This window comes from Dermacentor albipictus, chromosome 6 (genome assembly GCF_038994185.2).
Source record: "Dermacentor albipictus isolate Rhodes 1998 colony chromosome 6, USDA_Dalb.pri_finalv2, whole genome shotgun sequence".
Classification (NCBI taxonomy): Eukaryota; Metazoa; Arthropoda; class Arachnida; order Ixodida; family Ixodidae; genus Dermacentor; species Dermacentor albipictus.
In genome coordinates, this window is record NC_091826.1 from 47021222 (window position 1) to 47042446 (window position 21225).

The window sequence follows — 21225 nt, forward strand, 5'->3', positions numbered from 1 at the left end:
TCGTGTGGTCACACTGAAAATGCTGGATTTCGCGCTTCTCGAATCATTTGATGCTTTCGCATTAAAACGGCAGGCAGCCGAAGGTGCAAAACTATTCACAGAGCAGAGACGGCAGCGAGCGACAGACGGCCTCATTCCCATTGCATTGTTTCTCTTTACATCGATGGGTAGAAAGTACTGTTTAAACTCGATTTAACGAAGTAATGACCACGCTGGAGTTATTTTGTTAAATCGGGAAGTGCGCAATATCGAGAAAGGAATTTTTCGGCCCTTCTAAATCTAAAATTGTAACGTAGCTACAAGAAAAAAGCTACTGCTGCATTGTATTTGCCGCTCATCCAGCTATCTGTCGCATAAACCACGATAGAACAAAAGCAACCACCTTATACCCAGGCGGTGTTGAGTCCACAGTTCCGTGCATGGGCGCGTCGTGCAGCCTCGTCAAAATAGAGCTAGGGTTGTGACCATGGAACCCAGATGTTTTAACGGGATAGCTTTAGAGCGCACGCTTGAAGAAAATCCCGTCTGTATCAAAATTATATAAAAAAAATCACTGCTTTCTTTTACTCACTTATTTCAAGAAAAAATTCATTAAATCGAGTTAGGCCAAGTTTATTTCGTCAATTCGGGTTGGTGATATTATAGAACTGTATGAGTACCTGCTGGGGAATGAAAGTTTTTGTATTAGATGGAGAACTTCGTAAAATAGGATTTTCTTAGATGGAGTTTTAACTGCAGTAGGATAAGTGAGCTACAGACGAGATTTCTGCAGAGAAAAAAATGCGATGTCAACTCTCGGCTGGTTTGCTTTCAAGCAGCTGACGAAGAGCCTAGAAGAAAAGGTAAACTGGGGATAGCCGTCCTTGCGCAAAATTTTCCTTTGTCATGCTAAATTAACGACTACGGCTTCGAATGCATAACCGTCTGAAACCATAGAGTTCAGCAGCTGGCACAATGTAATTTGCACCATGCTTCACGAGCTGATTAATGCGTTGATCTCATAGGTTACAAATCGGGGCTCACTCTCCGGTGATTTCTTTTTGTTGTGTTTTCTTTTAGTTATAAAAGAGAATGGAATAAATAAACATGAAAAAAATAAAGATAGGAGCAAGATCCGCAGGGCAACTACAATCTGGACATGTGTCGCGCTGAGCCGACCGTCGTCACTATATACTCTTAGGCAAAGTTACACCCTTTGGATTGCCCCTTCTGCCACACAACAATAATCGTCATCTGCCTTGATGCGTTTCCTTTCTTTCCAGTAACGGACGGCATGCGCGTTATCAGCATGATAGCATTCCCGACAGGAAAGTAGCGGGCGCGGCGTTTTCAAGAAAGGAAACGCATCAAGGCAGATAACGATTATTGTTGTGTTGCAGAAGGGGCACACCAAAGGGTGTAACTTTGCCTAAGAGTGCATATTTATTACTAAATTGTGCACAAACGGAAGGTACCAGTCCTGTCGTTCTAGACATGTCGCCACGTTCGGCGTGAGCGTAGTAGCGGGTGCGAACTGCGTGCGTTTGTGGTGAATATTTTATCAGTCATTTTCTTTATTTTTCTGTTTTCCTGGCCGTGCCAGAGTGACTGCTCTTCGATCATAGCTTCTACTTAAAACGTTTCCCTCGTAAAGGTTGTATTCGGGGACCTTTTCATCTTTTTCCACTGCACCCGACTCTTAATCGATCGCACATGACAGGTATGTGCCACAATTCTTGAGTCCATCATCATCATCACTTTCGTCCCTATCGCGCGATTTGCAACTTGCAATGGTGAAAAGAAGAAAATAAGGAAGCCGAGTCATGGCGGACGGTAAACGGTCTGGTTCTAGCTCCCCACAGCGCTTCAAAGGGAGCACACCTGGCGAGAACAGCCCCACGAAGGCGAGGGCATCTCCGAAAGGCGTCGAATCCTCGAACTCTATGAGAAGCGGCGGCAGGGACACTCCGAGAAGTCAACACTCGCCTACGTCATCCAACCTTTCGCCACCACCAGAACGAGGCGGCGAAGTGCGCGAGGCAGGCGAGGAAATCTCGCCAAAACGAACCGCTTCGCCAAACCGCGGAGCTTCGCCGGCAAACCTGCACGAGAAAACTGTTGCGAGCGACTCTCCCAGCTCGGCGAGAGTGAAAGAGTACACTCGAGCTTCGCCAGGGCGAGCAGGCATGCCGACACGTAGGACATCGCCCGTGAGGGCGGACCCCTTTTCAAAACCTGGTGCGTCCTCGCCGAAACATGGCGAAGCTGGCGTTCCAAAACCCGGTGATGCTTCGCCAGTGCTTCGGGGTTCACCGATGCAATTGCACAATATACGGGTGCCAAAAACGGCAGGCCAGTCCCCTGCGCGAGGCCCGGCGAAACCGACGAAATCCGGAAGCGCTTCGCCGAAACGGCGAAGCTCGCCTAAGCAACAACCTATACTGATGCAAGCGGGCACGTCGTCAACACCTCCTGGCGTTCGTGTGCGAAAAGCTGAGGGGTCACCCGCCAAGGCTGCCGACGGCTCGCCGAACGGTCGCAGGTCACCATCTGGAGGAAGCACACCTATTCGCCGAGCTTTTCTCGGGAACGCAGGTTTGAAATCTTCGGAACTATATGGCTAACATAAGTGTCATATACTCAGAATATTTTGAATCCGTAAAGGTCATATAGTTTATTGCTGTCTCGACCTCATGTCCCACCCATGTTTTTACGCCAGAACACTTTGTAGGAACACGTCCCTTGGTCTGCAAGAACTTCGCCTCTTTGGTTACAGGTGCAGCGGCCGCCCCGAAGCCGCAGTCTGCGAAAGACGAAGTCGCAGCCAAGCCGGCCGGCGATGCAGGTTCGACGAGAAGCCCTACCGAAACTCGACGTAGGCCCACGATATCTCTGAAGGACCCGCGGTTCCGGTACATTGCCCAAGCCCTGATGGCTGCTCGGGGAGGTCGTGGAGCGGCCGGTACCAGTGGCAGTTCGTCGCCAAACGGACGGACATCCCCCTCCGCCACCCCGTATTTCGCTTCGGATGACGACAACACCATCCTCGAGCTCGGCACATCACAAGTTCCCCACTCCCCGGGGGGATTCGGAGGGAGGTCCTCAGGAACTGCCTCACCCGTGATCTCACAGAGGTAATGCTGGTATGATACATATTTACACACTGCATACTTTAAACATATAGCCTATACTTACGTATGCATGGTATGCTCTAGTTGGCATGGAGAAAACAGGAAAACGGAGCTGGGCAGGGCATGTAGTGTGTAGGGTAGATAACCGGTGGACCATCAGAGTTACAGAATGGGTGCTGAGGGAAGGGAAGTGCAGTCCAGGACGTCAACAAATTGGAGTCGGGGATGACACTGGGAAATTTGGAGGGGCACGTCGGAATCGGGTTGCGCAAGACTCGGATAATTCGAGATCGCTGGGAGAGGCGTTTGTCCTGCAGTAGTCATGGAACTGGACTGATGAAGTATAAGAAGAAGAAGAAGAAGAAGATGAAGTAGATGATGATGATACTTTAAATGGACATAAATACAAGCACTAAATTTGTATAGAGCGTTGTAGCATGCTTTGATAAACACTTTTTTGGTAATCTTGATGTAGCTAGTCTAATAATCAGAAGACCCCAGGAAGTTAGCTTTTTTCATAAACTATATAGACACCCCAGGCCAAACTTCGCGGTCGGCGTCGCCGTGCTGTTCTGCATAGAGTCTAAGAGCGATGACATCACGGATGCGCGCCTTATGCTGTACGTGCGAGGGAAATCATGCGAGGGTGGGCATGTCCTCCTACAGATTGAGTGTGATGGCAGGTTTTCCTCCAGCTGTCGAGAACGCCGTGTCATGCTGACAACGCGGCATGTACCGGGCTCTCAGCGTTAAAGGAAGGAAGTGCGGGCAAGACAGATGGGACACGATAACCCCAAAGGGTGTAAATTGTTTAGGAGTATATGTACAAATGGAGTATGCACCTTTAAAAATGCTTGCACCTTTTCGGGCGGAATCAAACCTGCGTTCTGTTTCGTGCATTACATTGCTGCATGCACCAATCCCAAGGCTGGGTTGAGCAAGAAATTGTGCGCCGTGCGTCAAATGATCGATAATTACATAATTTACTCGTTCATTAGTATGTGTAGTTGCCGTACAAGCAGACCTTAGTGCAACTAAGCCCAGTAAATGTTAAATATTGATTGCATATACTACACACACACTCACACACACACACATACACACACACACACACACAAACACACAAACACACACACACACACGCACGCACGCACGCACACGCACACACACACGCACGCACACACGCACGCACGCACCCACGCACGCACACACACACACACACATTTCCGAGCATCTTACATAGCCTCCACGAAGGCAGTGTGCAAGAGGAGGAATACAGCTACATCAACGTGTAACAGGAGTTATTCAAGCAGTACAAAAGCAGTATTTCCTAAAATATAAAAGCAAAATTGGCTGAGTTGGCGTCCCTTCACGGCTCTGACTGTTACCTTGAAAAGGCATTATTTGCACAACGCAATTGTCGGCAACATGAAACTAAACACAGAAAAATGAATATGCATGGAAAGATACTAGTAAATATTACACGAAGGTCATTGCACTACAGAGTAGGCGTACAAGCGCATAAAAAATTGCCAAGTCATATGCTGAATTACGGTGGTGCAAAAAAAAAGAGAGGAAGGAGAACAAGAGAAAGACAGAAAGAAGCTAGGCAGACACCAAACACTCTTTGCCATCCACAGTAAGCGACCAGTTCACAGATAATAGGTGATGTGTGAATCCATTTTGTCCAAACACAATTATTAAACATAAGAAAAGTATACGTAACATATAATATCACATAATATAATGTCGCATACGCAAGTATAAGTATCAATTGATACGCGTATAAAAAGAACACAAGCACGAAACGCAAGAAAAAGCACGAATTGGTAAACGGATGAGGCGGCGAAATGTTCAAGAGAGAGCACGAGGCAAATGTGAAAAATTGCCGGGGATATGTTCCGTGAAAAGAGCCCGCAACTCGTGAAAAGAGAGGGAATGCGCACGCTGAAATCTCGCGCGGTCTGCCTCCTACGGCCACCTCCGTGAGCGCCAGGATGGATGGATGGATGGATGGATGGATGGATGGATGGATGGATGGATGGATGGATGGATGGATGGATGGATGGATGGATGCTATGAGGGTGTCATTTGAAACGGGGCTTTGAGTTGCGCCACCGAGCTCTTGTTATTAGTTTGTCCCATGTCTACCAGATGGATGGATGTGGATGGATGTTATGAGTGTCCCCTTTGAAACTGGGCGGTCGGTTGCGCCACTAAGCGCTTGCTGCTATACTGCCTAATGTACTGCCTAGGTTAAACAATAAAAAATAGATTTGAAAACCCTATGAACTCCCGCAACCAAATTTTCTGATCACCTGTTGCGAATTGTGCTTTTGTACGCCTCCGTCTTTTGTGGTTTCCTTACTTTTATTCCACCAATCCTCCAATCGGCCTCTTACTAATCCCTATTGCGGAAATGTTTACTTTTCCACAGCTCTCGCTGAACCTCTGCTCTCGCTTCAAGGAGGCCAGTGACGCCTAAGTCGACCGCTGTGTAGACGTCTTCACAATCTAATAAAACATGCTCCATAGTTTCCCTAGCTTTACCACAGCAAGCACATGCTTCTTCATAGTTCTGATATATCGCTTTACAGGTGCGTGTTCTAAGACATCCCGATCACGCTTCGAAAAGTAATGAGCTTCTGTTTGAGTTATCACACCTTGTTTCTTTCCTGATTTCGTTTTTTCCTCTTAAGTTGTTACTCATGGCAGGCTTCTTTTCCATTGCCGCCACGCATGACATTATTTCGGCCTCTCTGACGTTCCCCTTGACGTTCTTTGTTGCTGTGTTGCCCACCCTACAGGCCGCATACTTGCTGGTAAGCTCCCTAGTTTTTTTTTCCTCCACTGTTAATCAATGTTTTTCGTGTACAAATATCTCAACACTCTCCCAGCTCATCTACTTTTTTCGAAATTCCTCAGTCGTTCTTCATACTCAATTTTACTTCCAGCTTCCCTAACTTCAAAACTAGTCCAGCCATATCACCCTGCACATCTTCACTTGTAGTCTTTCCATGAGCGCCCAATGCAAGGCGGTCCACTGACCTTTGGTTCACATCGATTCATGATTGTACCCCTGATTTAAAGCAAAGAACCGCATTTCCAAAAGTAAGTCCTGGAAACATTACACCTTCCCACATACCTCGGAGCACCTCGTACCTATTGCATCCCCATAGCGCTCTGTGCTTCATTATGACTGCCACTTCTCTTCCGCTTCACTGTTATTGTTTTTTCCTGTGTTTCCATATATCTATTGCCTTCGTTTATCCATATACCAAGGTATTTATATTCTGTTACCCCAGGCATTTCCTGGCCCTGTATCGCCACTGTCTGTTCACTGTTTTCATGGAATTCCATAACACCTGATTTTCTAACACTAAATTTCAAACCTAAATTTTTGCCTTCCTGCACACAGATATTAGCCAGAGGTATAAACCACCTTGCTTGTTAGCTAGCAACACAATATTGTCCGCATAAAATAAACCTGCAAGCTGCTGCTCTACTACTGTACTCGCCTGTTGTATGAGCAATTAAAACTGATACTACTTCCTTCTAGCGCCCTCTCCATCATCACCATGTACATCATAAACAGCAGTGGGGATAAAGGCCACCCCTGCCTCAGTCCCTTGTTGATATGAACTTTCTCCTCTCTCCTCATCCCTTTCCATTCAACGCAAACGGTAGTTTCTATGTAAATCTATCTCAAAAGCTGTAGACTTCCCCTTCCGAAAAACCCCACAAAATAATGCGGTCTACGTTGTCATAAGCTCCTGTAATGTCTAAAAAGGCCACATATAATGGTCGGCTTTCTGCTTTTGATATTTCAATACACTGAGTATGAACAAATAAGTCATCATCTAAACGCGAACCTATTCTGAAGCCATCCTGAAGTTCTCCTTAAATGCCATTACTCTCTGCCCATGCTTGAAGCTTTAATTTGATTGCCTGCGTTGCTAGCCTGTATATTACCGATGTAATGGTCAACGGTATGTACGAGTGAATTCAATCTTTTTCCCCCTTACCTTTATAAATTAAATTCATTCTTCTTTGTCGCCAACTGTCTGGTATTGGTCTATCCTTTAAAGTTTTTTTCCACTGCTTTCACCAGACTTTTCTTACTTTTTGGTCCTAGTTCGCTAATCAGCCTAACGGGAACCTCGTCCAGCCCTGTGGCTGTGCGCTTAGGAATTTTCTCTTCGGCTTTCTTCCAGTTGAAATTTCTCAGCACCAGCTCCTTTTCCACGTAGGTCTCTTTCATGCGCTTTTTTTCTTCAAATACAACGTCGGCATTGCCTTGGAAAGATTCGGCAGTTCTTTTTCGGGTGTAATTTATTGCCGCTTCTCCTTCCAGTCTGTTTTAATCTTCGTCTAGAATGTGTTGTATTGGTGTTGACTTTCTGCCTAATAATTTTATGTGGTTCGAAAATATTCTAGGAGCGGCCTTCTTTTTCTTACGTATTTCTGAATACCAATGTTCACTTTCACATCTTAATTTTGCTTGCACCAGTATTTGAACCATAGACTTTTTCTCCCCGTGTATTTCCCATTTACTGGCTACTTCATCCTGCAGCAACTGCGCCTTCTTTGCCCGCCTGTGCTCTTGCGATGCTTTTTACCGTTCGGCGATCGCTTCTCGTACCTCCCAGTTCCAAAAGTTTTTCGGTTTATTTTTTTCCTTTCTAATGAACATGTTTCTATTTCCGTATTTCTGTCGTTATTACACTTAGAAGCTAACCATATTCCCACTCTTTATTTGGACATTTGCGAAGTTCTTCCTCGACTCTAGTGACTATATTTGTTATTTGTTTAGCGTTCAAATTCGCACTGGCTATTACGTACTCCTTGCTCTCTTTCCCAACTACATATCCCATTTTCAAAATGATGCGTTTATGGTCACTGCCGATGCTGCTATACCCTTCCTCATCAATGACCACTTCTCTCAACTTATAATTAATTCCTTCTTTCATCAGGCAGATCACTCGGCCAACAACGCCACCTTTGGGCAGCTGGGCGCGCGAGCGACATTCATTTTTTTTTTTACAGCGCTTGTCATCTCGGAAGCCATTGCATGGGCCGGGAAGGATGGTGGCTCGGCGCGACTTGAGTCTTCTCGAGCGCGCAAGGCAGCAAGGCGACAAGGGTTACTCGAGACGGTCTTACGTGCACTACTCTACATTTCGTCGGTGGTCGTTCGCGCTGTGTAAAAGCGCGCGCTCACAGAGTCAGTCAGTCAATATTGGCGAACTCGCCAACAACGGAAGCGAAACAAGCGCAAACCTAAGCGCTAAACCACTATATCACACGCGTTGGGTGGCAGATGCTTTACATTAACGAAAAATCCCACCGCGCATGCTTGGGATCGGCGGTTTTCTCTTTTCTTTGTCCTCGCGAAATGCAGCGCCATTCTGGCAAAACGGACGGATACACTAACGTATGTGCAGGGCTTCCATCCAGCTTTCGTCAGCCTTCCGCAACAAGTCAAGCGCATTTCACCCCGGCAGCGAAATTCGGTCCTCCGTTCGAACCTGGCCGTGGCGCGAGTCTGCGAACGACGATTTGTCGCCTTCCAACCTGCGTCACGTGAGCAAATGACCTCTTTTTTCTTTTTTTTTTGATTCGTTGGGCCATTTTGTAAAGCGTAATCGATAAGTTGAGCAGATGTAAAAAGAGAAACGTTTGTTGACAGGAAAGGTGTAAATGTCTGCCGAAGGAGCTCGCGTCAGCCTTGCTATTCCAGAAATGGGCAAAGAGTTACGTAGACACAGATAAAAAAAAACTGGAAGCGAGGTGACCATCAAATACAACAGGGAAGGCCGCTGATCAGTCGACTGCGCGCTAAAGACAACGCGCGCGGTTCTTAGGGATGATCGACACGCCTCTCTCTTGAGATTATTGAGGAATAGTACTAAGTTAGACGGCCTCAATGTGTTTCCAAGCGCGAATTTGCGCTACGTAGAAATTAGTGATCACCTACATGAGGATGCACATTGCACATATACTACGCACCCGCGATCAGGCACACGAGCTCTATCATAAATTCCGCAATTGCGAAATCTTATATTGCCCAAAATGTCAAAAAGCACGGGCCAAGCAACTCGCCCTTTCGCTGTTCCAGCTTCGCGTAAAACAACAATAACATAAAGAAAAGCGCTAAGAGAAATTGTAGCATACAAACGTTGTGCATGCGTTCTAGCGAACTCCTACCTCCATGTATGGTAATTCCTGCACGACGATACACAAAGGACGTGAAAGGGTCCCAAGGGAAGCTCCTATTATTGACAAGCACTGGTTATCAACTGAGTATTCTATAGGACCTTGCCCAATATTTCGTAAACTGTGAGATGGCTGCGCATGCGCTGAGCAATCAGAAATCAACAGCAAAAAAATGGTCAACTTGTCAAATTTTTTCTCTTTTCTTTTTGTTGTCCTCGTTATGCCCCAGTTCTGCCGGCAAAGGGAAACAAAGTAGGTGTTTAGAAAGCTGGCACGAGTGTATAAATAAGTGTGGGAATAAGAGCGAAATTGAAAACTCTTTCTTAATCGGGCAGCACAAATGTTAAATGGGTAAATGGACTCAGAAAACTATGTCGAATCAGTAAGAGATGTTAGCTCAGTCTTCTGGAAACATCGCAACGTTTGCTGATTGAACTCGAGGAATCTGCTGGGAAGCTAGATTGTAAGACATTATTTTGTGAACCTAAACTGCGCTAGGGACGAGACGACTTTGCTAAGTGCCGCGAAATGGTTTAACTGCAGACATAACTCCGGCTCAAGCTGGTATTTCAAATCACCTGCCAGAGTAGCAAGACAAGTGAACTGGATTCCGCAACTGACCTTGCGATTAAGCTATAGTGGTCCAAGGGTGCCGCGCGCAATTCCGATGCGAGATGATTTCTAAAGGCAGCAAACACAGAACCCGGGGACGAAATGTATGGGTGCCCCCGTTTCCCCCACTGGGGCTATTTTCTGCATACGAAGGGTTCAGAAACACTATTCTGTCTTCGAAATCATGGCGTCCTATTAACGTCAGTTGATCGCAGTGTGGGTGCAGAATGTAAAAAGAAAAAAAAATGGTGAAATTTCGCGTGCGGTTTTTTTTTCGCTCTCTCTGCTGCTGATGAACGACTCTAGAATGAAATAAAGCTCCCCCTCCCCTATGTTCTCTCTGAAAGGCAGAGAAACAAAAATTTCAGGAGGTATTGAAGCATCAAGGTAATTCTACTCTACCGCGTGGTTCCTATGACGTGTGGCTAGCGTTTTGGGGGCAGAATCCGAAAAGGCGAAGCTCGCCCTCTGTGTTCTCCGCTAATAACCAACGAATCTGCAGTAAAGAACTGTTGCAGTAAAGACCGAAATTATTTGCCTGACATACTGAAGTCCAGACGTATTTCTTGTCTACTGCAGGGTGGCTCTCACAGCCCACTTGCCGGTGGTACCAAGTACGACGGCCAAAAGCGCTCAAAGCCTTCCTTCCTGGTGCTGACCGGCGCGTGCTTGCTTGCTCTGCTGCTCAGCGCCATCGTCCTCGCCGTCGTGCTGCACATGATCTCAATCTTCAACGCTCCCTCGCGTCAAAAACACGCAGGTCAAAGCAACACCAACACGAGCACAAAGAGTCCGCGGTTCGGCACAGGGGTAGCCGACACCAGCCGCGTTGGCGGAAGCGCAACCGAGGTGGGGAGGGTGCAGACTTCGCCTCCGCCCTATTCTTCATGGCGACACGCTTAGCGCGCCTTCTCAAGGTCGCTGAAGAAGCTCTTGCCGATGTCTCCGAACTGGGTTTCAGAATCGGCGACGAGGTCGCAGACGCTTTCCGTAGCGGTGTGCCAGTCCGTGATTGGCTGTTTTTTTATCTCGGGGTGGCCACTTTCGGCAAGGTGTTCGCGCTAATGGAGAACCCCGGAGCCCGTGTGGTTCATCGATCACCGTGGAACGTACCCGGACATTAGCTGGTGTCCACTCAGGAGTCGCCTCACCTTCACCGAACCGCTGGCAAGGCGATCGGATTTCGTCGTCGACGGAAGCGCTGACGTTGCACGGCGACCGACTAAATGTACAGCCGATCTGCCATATACGTGAGTGTGAAGGTGCTGCCGGCATCTCGCACCTGGGTTTTCGTTCGGCGCCGTACCACCCATTCTTTACCTGGTTCTCGGCAAGGAGCTTCTTCACCGCAATGCGCCGTACGCCGGAATCGGGGCTCGCGACTTGACGGTGGCACCGTAGTTTGATCACATCAATTACTCTTCGACAAACACAGATGCTTCCCGTCTGTGCTGCAAGTGGAGCGGCGGAGCTGCAGGCGGAGCGGCGGAGCTGCAGGCGGAGCGTCGGGGCTTGGACTTGCAAGCGGCCGACGCGGCAGTTGAAGAGGGCTGGCGCGCGCGCAAGAACACGATACGGGAAATCACCAACGAGTTCGACGACGGCATTACAGCGGCGAAGGTGCACGGCGCCATGACGGATCAACGAGGGTTCTTCGCCTTCTGGTTGTCACCTTTTCCGTGGAGAGGAGGAATGGTGGGAGGATGTGTGACGTGCCGCTGAGGCACGGCGCTGACGTCGCTCGTGTATTTGAACGTCACAATGTTTCGTCGATGAACCCAGAAAAGAGGTGCGACATGTTCGGCTAGTGGTGATGAAGAACGCGTATGAAATTATCCGCCCGCTCCGTATGCGTATCGTTCTCCCAATTCTTCACTAATGGGATAATCCATTGACGATAATTGATTTAATCGGAGATTTGGCACAGTATACTCTTGCTCACGAGTTTCGGGCTTCTCTTTTGTTTCATTTTCTGCTGGGCGTGCCTAGGTAATACTGCTCGGCAGAGAGGGACCAAGCGAAAGGGCACACCAAAGTTAAATTTTTTGTTGATCGATTGTGTCATACCGCGATTAGTAATTTCGCTATTCCTATAAGAAATGAGGATATGACAAGCGGCTATAGATGCCGATGATTTCTGCGATGGTCTCGCTCCTTAACGCATGTGCCTGCATTTTACTACCGTAAATCAGTTTTTGTGGGTTAATAATGCATATATATACTCCCGTACGCTTAAATTCTAACGTTCGCGATGTCCTCCGCACAACGCGGTTCTACGAAGTTTCGGCTGAGAATTTGCATGGGCGAAAAAAAAAAAAACATGAGGTGGAATCTTAGCTGGGCCTTGAAAGGCAAAGTTAGCGGCAGGGAAGCCATATAAAACTAAGATTTGTTGAAGCTACCCCAGTACAGAGTATTTGACCGCTATGAGAACAAGCTATCTGGTATGCTCCCTCCTTCGGTCGTTGAAACAATGCTGCAAAGATTTCGCCAAGACCACTTTGCTCCTCAGGCAACTGCTTACGCTTCCCACTATAATAAAGTCCGTACAGTCGAATGCCTTTATAACGAAGTCCTTGGGGCCTCCAAAATCATTCGTTATGCGGGGCACTTCGTTCTAAAGAGATCGCGCACCGCACAGCTCGCAATGGGACCCGGACAGAATTATTCACTCGTTACACAGGCCATTTAGTTGTGCACGCGTTGCTTGGGGAGACGCTCGACTGCATTTCGCGTGCACGCCTTACCAGCTAATGCTTACTGGTCTCTGTCCTTTTCGCTCATTGTAATCACACCTTGATCTTTTGGCAGCCTACAAAGTTTACAATTCCTTGCTAATGTAAATTTGCAATAGCAGAGGTAGAAAGATGAGAACAGCCTTAAATTTATTATTTCGTGGCTTTGATGTTGAAAAGAATGAACATTCTCTCTGCATGTGACCTCTACTGGCTTTTTAAGTCTCGGTTCATAATCGTAGTAATTGAACGTAGGATGTTACGAAAGATATTAATAAATCCAGGCAAAAAAATGTAACGAGCATACTTTCGGGACGAAATCCTTGAGTATTACGGACGCCGCGTGACACTGCTAGCTTGATTTCTCGATTATACCTATTGAAAAAATCGGGGAATGTTTGGATTGTACAGCCACCTAAAGCTGGGCATGAAACTTACTCCAGGCCATAGCGAAAAAACGTCTTACTTCAAAACGAAATATAAACACGATCTTTAAGTATTAAATGGCAGCTACAAACATGTTTTACTGTTTTATTCTACCATAGTAGAGCCACCAATAAGTTCAATTAAATATTTAGCAAGCGGCAGAAAAGAAAGCAAAACCGTCCTGGATTTCGACCCAGCCATTTCGAAGGTTAGTGAAGGATTGAAACACTGTTTTATTTCGTGATGCCCTCTAAAAGGATTTAGGCAGAAAATTTAGGTGCTAACCAATGAGTTGCTGAAAGATCAGAGATAGTGTGCGCGATTTATGCGGCGTGAAATCTATATCACTGGCCTTTCGGTGAACGTCTGAACATTCCAAAATATCATAGGTACGCCGATACGTTTGCTTAGCCAAACATTCGTTGCGACTCAGCCAACATTTGTGTCAGACCTCACTTATTAGGCGAGATGCAAGTCCACACGATCATCGTTACAACTAATCTGGAACCGTGCTCAGTGAACGACTTGTCTTGACTTGTCTTGTCTCCCAAACACTGGCGCATACCCACTATGGGGGATTGGCCAAAAGGCAAGCTGTTTCCATTAAGAATCAAAACGAAACCGGATCTCAATGGCAGAGCATGGGACTAAATTAATGTGGTTGAAAAGTTTAATAGAAATATTTAAAGAATTTTGAGATAAAATAAGCTAACATAAAAATAGAACAACTTTGTCATATAGTCAATCCCACCTTCTTCCAGATCCCCTCCCCCTAACTTATCCTGCCGAAATATAGCATGGCATGCCTTTTATGATTAATATTTTTTAAGCCGCACTGCTGGTCACTAGGGTCGGCATTTAAGAAGCATGAAGTATGAGATGAAGTGGCATATTGCACAGACACATACTACAGAGAAAGGGTACAGCGTCCCAAAGTTTATTCCGCCCTGTCCTTCTTTCTATCATTAAAAAAAAACATTAGAAACATTTTTAGTATTACTCCAAAAGATTTGGCTTCCATCGTACCGACCCGTCACGTGACAAAGGCAGTAAAGCAAGGTTATTTGAGTTTTCATTACATTAAAGGCGATAATGGTGACCTATGAAACATAGGGTGACAGAGGCGACGAATGTAGGTAAACCTATGAGTATCCCAATAAGAAAATTATTCATTAGAAAGAGTCTCGAAGCAATATTTAACACCAATCCGAATAATTTTTTTAAACGTCTTTATTTCTGTATTTAATAGGCGAATATAAACTAAAGAAGGAAAAAATCTGAGGAGCACAAAGCAGAGATTGTTTTTCTCGGCAACCGCTGCACGTATTACAAGGGCTGCAGCATCTAAAGCTAAAAGTTAATATCATGTAAATACAGAGAGCAGATTTTTCTTTACACGATTGACGTTCTTGCAGAAATTTTTCGAGACTGCGAAATACTGAGGAATCACGATTACAACTACCGGCATTTAAAAGAATAAACAATGTCGCAATTCTGTAAACTACCTCTTTTGAGACTCCCAAGGCGGACAAAATTTATGTATGATGCATGACTCTGAAGTATTCCGCTAATTTTTGGTGGTACATATGTAAAAACCTCGCGAGCATGACAACAGTTCCCCTTTCTAAGAATCCAGCTTGTCATTTTGGATGCTCTAATAGATGCCGTTCACAGAAGCATGACACCTGCATTAGTAATAACGTTACGAATTTATAAAGCTCCTGCATCACCTATATTTTAAATACAAATTATTTAGAACTGTTTGTTAAACGTTCGAAGCCATAAGACAAACTTTTTCAACAGTCGGCAGGAAGCAGCCTTCTATTTTTAATGCAACACCTTTTATTTTAATCGGTTAAGCAGTTGTCTACTGAGGACACTTGAACGCTTTACGCGTGTTCGAAAAGAAAAATTGTAGTTTACGTTTCCTCATCAAGCGTCAATCTGAGAACTGGAACCTAAGCTTAATTTACCAAGGCAAAACAGACAAGAAATCTCGCAGCAGAATTTACGCTCTTCAAAGCACACTGATCGCACTTGTAAATTCAGGCATTCTTTCGCGTATAGCGCCTGCGCAACAAGTCCACGCACTTTGTACACTCTTCGATTTACAGTTGTGAAACAAGTGTTAAGAACATCCGATCGTAACGCAATAGCAGCTGATATTGTCTGTTAAGACATGCAGTAATCAATGTTAAACGCGCCAAAGGTCAACGCCACGTATCCTGACAAACTGAAACACTAAGAAAACAAATACGCGAAAAACTTCAACGGGCACCTTTAACAATCAAGCCCATGGAGCCTTTACTGCAGTTATTACGGCAAATCAGTGCGATGCCAAAAAAGGGAAACTAAGTAAGAACAAATGAACGACACACAGTGACCGAAAAGAGAAAATCACCAAGAAGTCGAGTAGCTCTTTCTTTTTGCTTTTTGTTATTCACTTGCAGAACAGGAAGCAAAAGAAATAAATAAATTTTAACTGCACTGACGCACCTAACTGTCCATCATTTATGATGATGACGACCATCATTTCTTAGCACGATGCTCTCTTCTAGCGCGCCATCTTCATCGGGGCTGTCCAGAACGATTGTCAGTGCAAAATCATTGGTGAATTCCAATGGGGGATTCAGAGCACTTCCGGCGCAACAGTTATTGCTCTTTCTGGAGCAAACCTGTTCTATTGGTACATCTGGAACATCCCCATTGCAGATTCAGAGAACGCGAATCTGGAGGTGAGACGAAGGACTTCGTGCAGCAGTCCACGGACTGCACCGGCGAATCGGGTGGTGGGGAGTGGCAGCCCCCGTGACGTACTCTTATAAGAATGATTGCGTCTTCTGCAGCTCATCCCCGAACAATAAACGTCATCCATATTGCATGCCTTCTCATTCTTTAACCTGTAATCCTCAACGTATCATATATGCTGCGGTGTGTTTAATGCACAAACATTCTGATTGAAGCATGGGATACGTAGAGTATAGACTATAGTAACGTCTTGGATACGGTGGACTGGGTTTACAGTTGTGATTACCTCAACCAACCAATCACTAAATAATGAAATACTAAGCTGAGTAACTTCTGACTAAAGAATATCAACGTGTGTATGTATATTTGTACAAATCTGCTCTACATGGCCAGAAATAAAAGTGATTAAGTTTAAACATGCTTTCTATGCGTGTGAAATTGTGTTTGGGAAAATTACTGAGATGAAATTGAGCTATTCGTCGTCCATTGCAACCGGACGTGCGTCTGATCGAGCGCCCTGGTTTTCCTTCTGTGAAGGCTAAAACATGGAGCCCATTGAGTGTTCTTGGACTCCACTATCACTTCCGGTGTATGCAGCCCTCAAAAGCATAAGCTTCGAGATCTACTTCTATTACTGAAACAGAACCGGCATCGGGGCTTGGATTTGGACGCCAACTCCGCGCTTCATGATTTGCCGTTTCTGACAGAAAAAAGAAAAAAAAGAGCGCAGCGGAGAGCATCACACAAAAGGATTATACCTGGGATTACGTAACATTGACCACGTGGGATTAGGTACCATAATGCCCGATGAAAGCAAACTACCTGCAGTTGTTCATATACGACCAGCGGTTGCGGCAGAGTTTTTGTGCAACACTACAAATAAATCAAAAAAGTTGCGGAGCTCTGTGACGCGCTCTCATGTGTCATGAACGTTGTGACACATTGCAGTTGGTCGTACAAGTTCGCGTACCTTGTGAGCGGTTCCCATCTGAACGTCTGCAGCTACAACCAGAATATCTTGCTACAATCGAGAACACTGTACACAAGTTGCGGGCCTCAAGCATTTTGCATTCTGCAACCCCACCAGAATCTGGTCCCTGTGGCCGGAGTTTGAAACCACATCCTCTTTTCTTCACCAGCCAGATGCGTGAACTTATAATCACTATACCGACAGACAGGACAGGACTTGGCTTGGCTTGACCGGACCTGACGTGGCCCGACCTGACTGACGGAGAGATGGAGGAACAGATTGAGTGACGCAGAAAAAAAAGCGAAATCCGCGATAAAGCACACATTTATTACAGTGTGCTGGGATGCAGCCTCTGCGCGGAAACCCTTTAGAAGAGGTTTACGCGCGCGAAGCGCTACACCCTGATCGCGCACTTGGCTTTCGGGTTCATCCTCGAACCCTCCTCGCAACCATAGACGCGCGCGAAGTCGCTAGAGTGCATCAGGGGCAAGTTGCAAATCATCTCGTGATAGGGCCGCATTCCGCACGAGAACCAGCAGTGGAAGGCGAACACGGCGGCGTCGCTGGGCACGGGTCCGAGGTTGATCGCCGGGGTCGCGTTCGCCCTTCTCGCCGCCTCCCAGGTTCTCCAGACCACGCGCAGAGCAGCGGCTGCGGCCGGAATGTCCGCGCCGACACCGTCTTCGTCTTTGGCAGAGGGCGCCAGACATCTGCGGCCGCATTTGCGGAACATTTCTTTTGTTCGCGAGCACTGTCTTGAGCATTGCCCCCCCCCCCCGCTCTTATATAATCATTTGCGCACTTCTACAGCTGCTGCCGTAGCCTCAGTCGGAGACTATTGCAAGATTCGGAAGATGGGTTCGTACCCTAGTGAATACTAGCCCCTTTCATTCCATGGACGGACGAGCTGAGCTTGTCATTAGTATTGTTTCATTTTTGCAGCATTCCTTTGCAGTGTTTTGCGGAGCTTCTGGTCGATGGCGCCGCAGGTAATCCCTCGGGGCAGTGCAAGCTAGAGCGAGTTTATTCTGACGGAGGAAGTAAAATGTGTTGACAACTGGGGTCTTTCGACAAAATTGGGCCATTTTCCGCCAGAATTCGGAATTACACAGCTGCCCGAAATGGGTGAGAAGCAACGCCATCAGCCGTGAAAATTAGAAAAAGAAAGAAGCGCATATATATAAGCAGTAGAAGGGATACAATAGACGTCTGCACGGCAAAATTATTAGCGCTCAGAAAAGGAACCATTGCTGCCTTCAGCTCTATTCTACTTGGTCAACATTCTCAGATAGACTTTCGTTTCGTTTCGTTTTTGAAAAGACGTTATTAGACCTACAGTTCACAAGCTCACGTGGAAACATATTCCGTTTTCTGACTTTCTGTCAGAAAAGTTTGTCTTAGCTTAGAAATCTGTACTTGAATAAGTGTTCAATGCGCTCATGTCTCGTTACTCTAAAAATTGGGAGCGTATTTGCAAGGATCAGTTTTAAATTGATCATTTGTGTGCTGGCAGAAAAACTTAAGGCGTAATAACTTCGCACACAGCAATTGCTAATGGTGGGTAATTTATCCCCCTTCTGCAGTTGAGACCGAGAAGTGCAATGATCATGTTTTTAATGCAAGTGTCATTGCATTTCGATGTACATTTTACAACATCGCCACATTATTGAGGTCTGTAATAGACACAAGCATACTAATAACTCCAGTATTAGTCGAACGTTTGACAGAATAAAGACAAAAAAAAGATAGGATAGACACCATCCTACATATCCAAGCCTATAATTCCGAACAACAGAATATCGTCAGATCTCTCGGCGACACTCCCAATGTCTGGCATGAAGCAATACACTGATCCTGCATAGCTGTGTACATTTTCAAGTTTAATATAAACATTCTTCACACTAAGCCTGTCTCACAATTTCAGAGAACATACAAACCACGACGCATTGATCCGATAGGGTTATCTCATGGCGTGACCTGGTAGCTCTATCTTAGCTACATCGCATGCGACGACAGCGCCGCACGTAGCAAGCAGGGGTCATGGACCCTGCTCCTCCATACTTTAAAGTTGCCATTTCTTTTTCACTGTCATTTTCCTTGTCACGTACTTAAAAAATAATCATCTGCGATTTGTTCTTTGCTATTGGAATGCTTCAAATATGGAATACTTCCTTTCTTCTCCGCCTTTCCGTAGCTTCCTTATCTGTTGGCTTCAGCCACAGACGTGCTATACGACTCCCGGCTGTACGACGGGGAATCGTTGGACCGCATAAAGGGACACTGAAATGATTTCCATCGTTTTTTTAGAGCGCAGCTCTTTGGCGTCCGTTCCTGGGTTTCGCGTCGTCGTCGTCGTCGGCGTTGTCGCCGGCCTCGTAACCAGCTCGCCGACGAATCTGCTCCGCCGCCGCGCATGCGCGCTGTCGGCTCTCCGGGCGAGGGAGGATGATGGAAGAGAGGAGGAGAGACTGTGGAGGAGGGCTGGCTACACAAATGGCTCTTTGGCGTCCGTTCCAGGGTTTCGCGTCGGCGATGTCGTCGGCCTCGTAACCAGCTCCGCCCCCCTTTCATCCCCCCAGCGCTAGCAGCGACCGACTGATACCGCTTTCGTGAGTCCGCTATCGCACTCACGAAAGACGTCGTGCACTTCCTGCAACTCGCATTCACCGTCCATCGATCCACACCGATGTTAGTAGTGGGGGACTTTAATGTTGACATAAAGACAAACAGCAATTTCTTAACACTTATGCGGGAGAACATCCCGTTCCTCTCGCTCGTAACGCGTCCCACGGCTGTGACAACCTCGCGAGGCACTTGTATAGATATCGTCTTTGAGAATCAAGCATTGGTGTACCAAGTCGAACATATATCAGTCTATTTCTCCGACCACAAAGCTTCCTTCATGACTGTAAAGAACTGTTAGTGGAGTTCTTGTTAAAGGAATACGTGTGAAAAATAAAAAAAAATTATGTGATAGCGCATACATGTGTTGCTCGATTTCTTTGCCTCAATCTATCGAAAAGGTGAAACAGCTTATTTGCTGCGCTCAAATTTCGCATTAGGAAGTAACGTAATCGTCGGTAATTTTTTTTTACTTGCCTGAAATTGGCGGCGGTAGTCTCTGAGGCGTTGGCCAGCCTCGCCACCGATTGGAAGTAGAGCGTGGCCGCCATTCGGACACCCAGTCCGGCCAGGGCGAGGGCGTAAGGCCTTCCCGGTCCCAGCCACGGGAACTCCAGCTCGGGCGGCACCAGGCTGTAGCCCCGCAGGGTGCTGGCGTCCTCGATCTTCCACTCCTGGTTCATGAGCCGGAACTCCGGGTCCCGCATGAGACCACGCATGGCGTCTTTGACGGCCACGTGGTTGTAGAGCGGCTTCATTTTCATGGCGGGCACGGATGCGTAGAAGGCGTTGACCTACCGTCGAGAACGTGGAAGACGCTAGTTGGCTAGAGGGAACGCACTCTGCACTCTTGAAACAGTTTCACCTTTTGAGGTGCATATTTGTCCTACAACAATAATCGTCGTCCGCTGCAATTGCTTGCGCTTTCGTTTTTGAAAACGCTGCACTCGCTACTTTTCTTTCGGGAATGCTATACCGCACGCTAAAAATGCGCATGCTTTTCGTGACTTGGAAGTACCGGGAACGCAGTGTTAAAGAAAGGAAGTACGGCAAAGATAGATCACGATTATTCTTGTGGCACAAGATAAGCGCCAAAGGGAGGAATCTTTTTAAGGGCGTAGAATAAAATTGCCACCTTTTAGGGTGCATCTTGTCCCCAAATAGTTATTGTAATGTGCCTGGTTTGCTCTTTCTTTCAGGAAAATTCTGCGTTCGCTATACGTTCCTGCACAAAACGCCGTGTTGTGTTGGTAACACAAATGCCGTTATCAGTACGGCCGTATGCTGCGCGCGCAGCGTCATACTATATATAGGCACGCAAGACAGGCGGTGAGTACGGGGGGGGGGGGCAAGGGGGGGGGGGGGGCGTAGTGTGCCCCGAACTGTGCAAGGCTCTGTTAGAGGGTGGTACTAAACGCTGTGTGAGATTGAGCCACCTCACTCTCGGTGGAGCGAGAAAAGACGGGACGTGTCTTCGCTTTACCTTTTCTTTCTTTCACATCCCGTCCATTCTCCGCATATGATATTGACCGCAAATAAAGAAAAATAAAGATTCCGGGAAGAAGCCAGGACCAGACTGCACGCGAACTGATGCAGGCATATCACATAAAAAAGATAGACCAAGACTGTGTTAGTGACGCTTCCAATAGGTTGTTTCAATCGGAGATAGATTTTTTTGATAATTGGTTGCCCCGCTAGGCTGATCAATGTTCTTGGGAGCTGCGTTCTGCGCATGTTCTATTTGTCTATATATGCCCACTGGTTGCCGTGAATAAGCCAGTTGAAA

At 46.5% G+C, this 21225-nt stretch overlaps 2 protein-coding genes across 2 annotated transcripts in view; one reads left to right on the forward strand and one right to left on the reverse strand.

Moving 5' to 3' along the window:
• Positions 1 to 1771: 1771 nt before the first annotated feature.
• LOC139047012 (uncharacterized) lies at positions 1772 to 15911 on the forward strand. Its single transcript, XM_070520947.1, has 6 exons — positions 1772 to 2574; positions 2756 to 3113; positions 8555 to 8693; positions 10518 to 10787; positions 11397 to 11587; positions 15812 to 15911. The coding sequence occupies exons 1-6, from the start codon at positions 1803 to 1805 to the stop codon at positions 15909 to 15911; spliced, it is 1830 nt and encodes a 609-aa protein (XP_070377048.1). The 5' UTR covers positions 1772 to 1802.
• Positions 15912 to 17123: 1212 nt separating this feature from the next.
• The window catches only part of LOC139061035 (EEF1AKMT4-ECE2 readthrough transcript protein-like), a 140062-nt gene continuing 135960 nt past the window's right edge, over positions 17124 to 21225 (reverse strand). Inside the window, exons 7-8 of the mRNA XM_070540470.1 lie at positions 19917 to 20233; positions 17124 to 17527 (exon numbers count right to left, since the gene is read on the reverse strand). Of these exons, the coding sequence (XP_070396571.1) occupies positions 17212 to 17527; positions 19917 to 20233 (633 nt within the window). The 3' untranslated portion in view covers positions 17124 to 17211. The remainder of the gene's footprint in view (positions 17528 to 19916; positions 20234 to 21225) is intronic.

What these genes read in the sequence shown, in the direction of transcription:
- LOC139047012 (XM_070520947.1), top strand. Translation starts at nt 1,803, where the DNA reads ATGGCGGACGGTAAACGGTCTGGTTCTAGCTCCCCACAGCGCTTCAAA. An exon ending in CGCCTTCCAACCTGCGTCAC is followed by an intron (nt 8,694 to 10,517) that starts GTGAGCAAATGA and finishes TGTCTACTGCAG; the next exon opens with GGTGGCTCTCACAGCCCACT. An exon ending in TTGGCGGAAGCGCAACCGAG is followed by an intron (nt 10,788 to 11,396) that starts GTGGGGAGGGTG and finishes CTGTGCTGCAAG; the next exon opens with TGGAGCGGCGGAGCTGCAGG.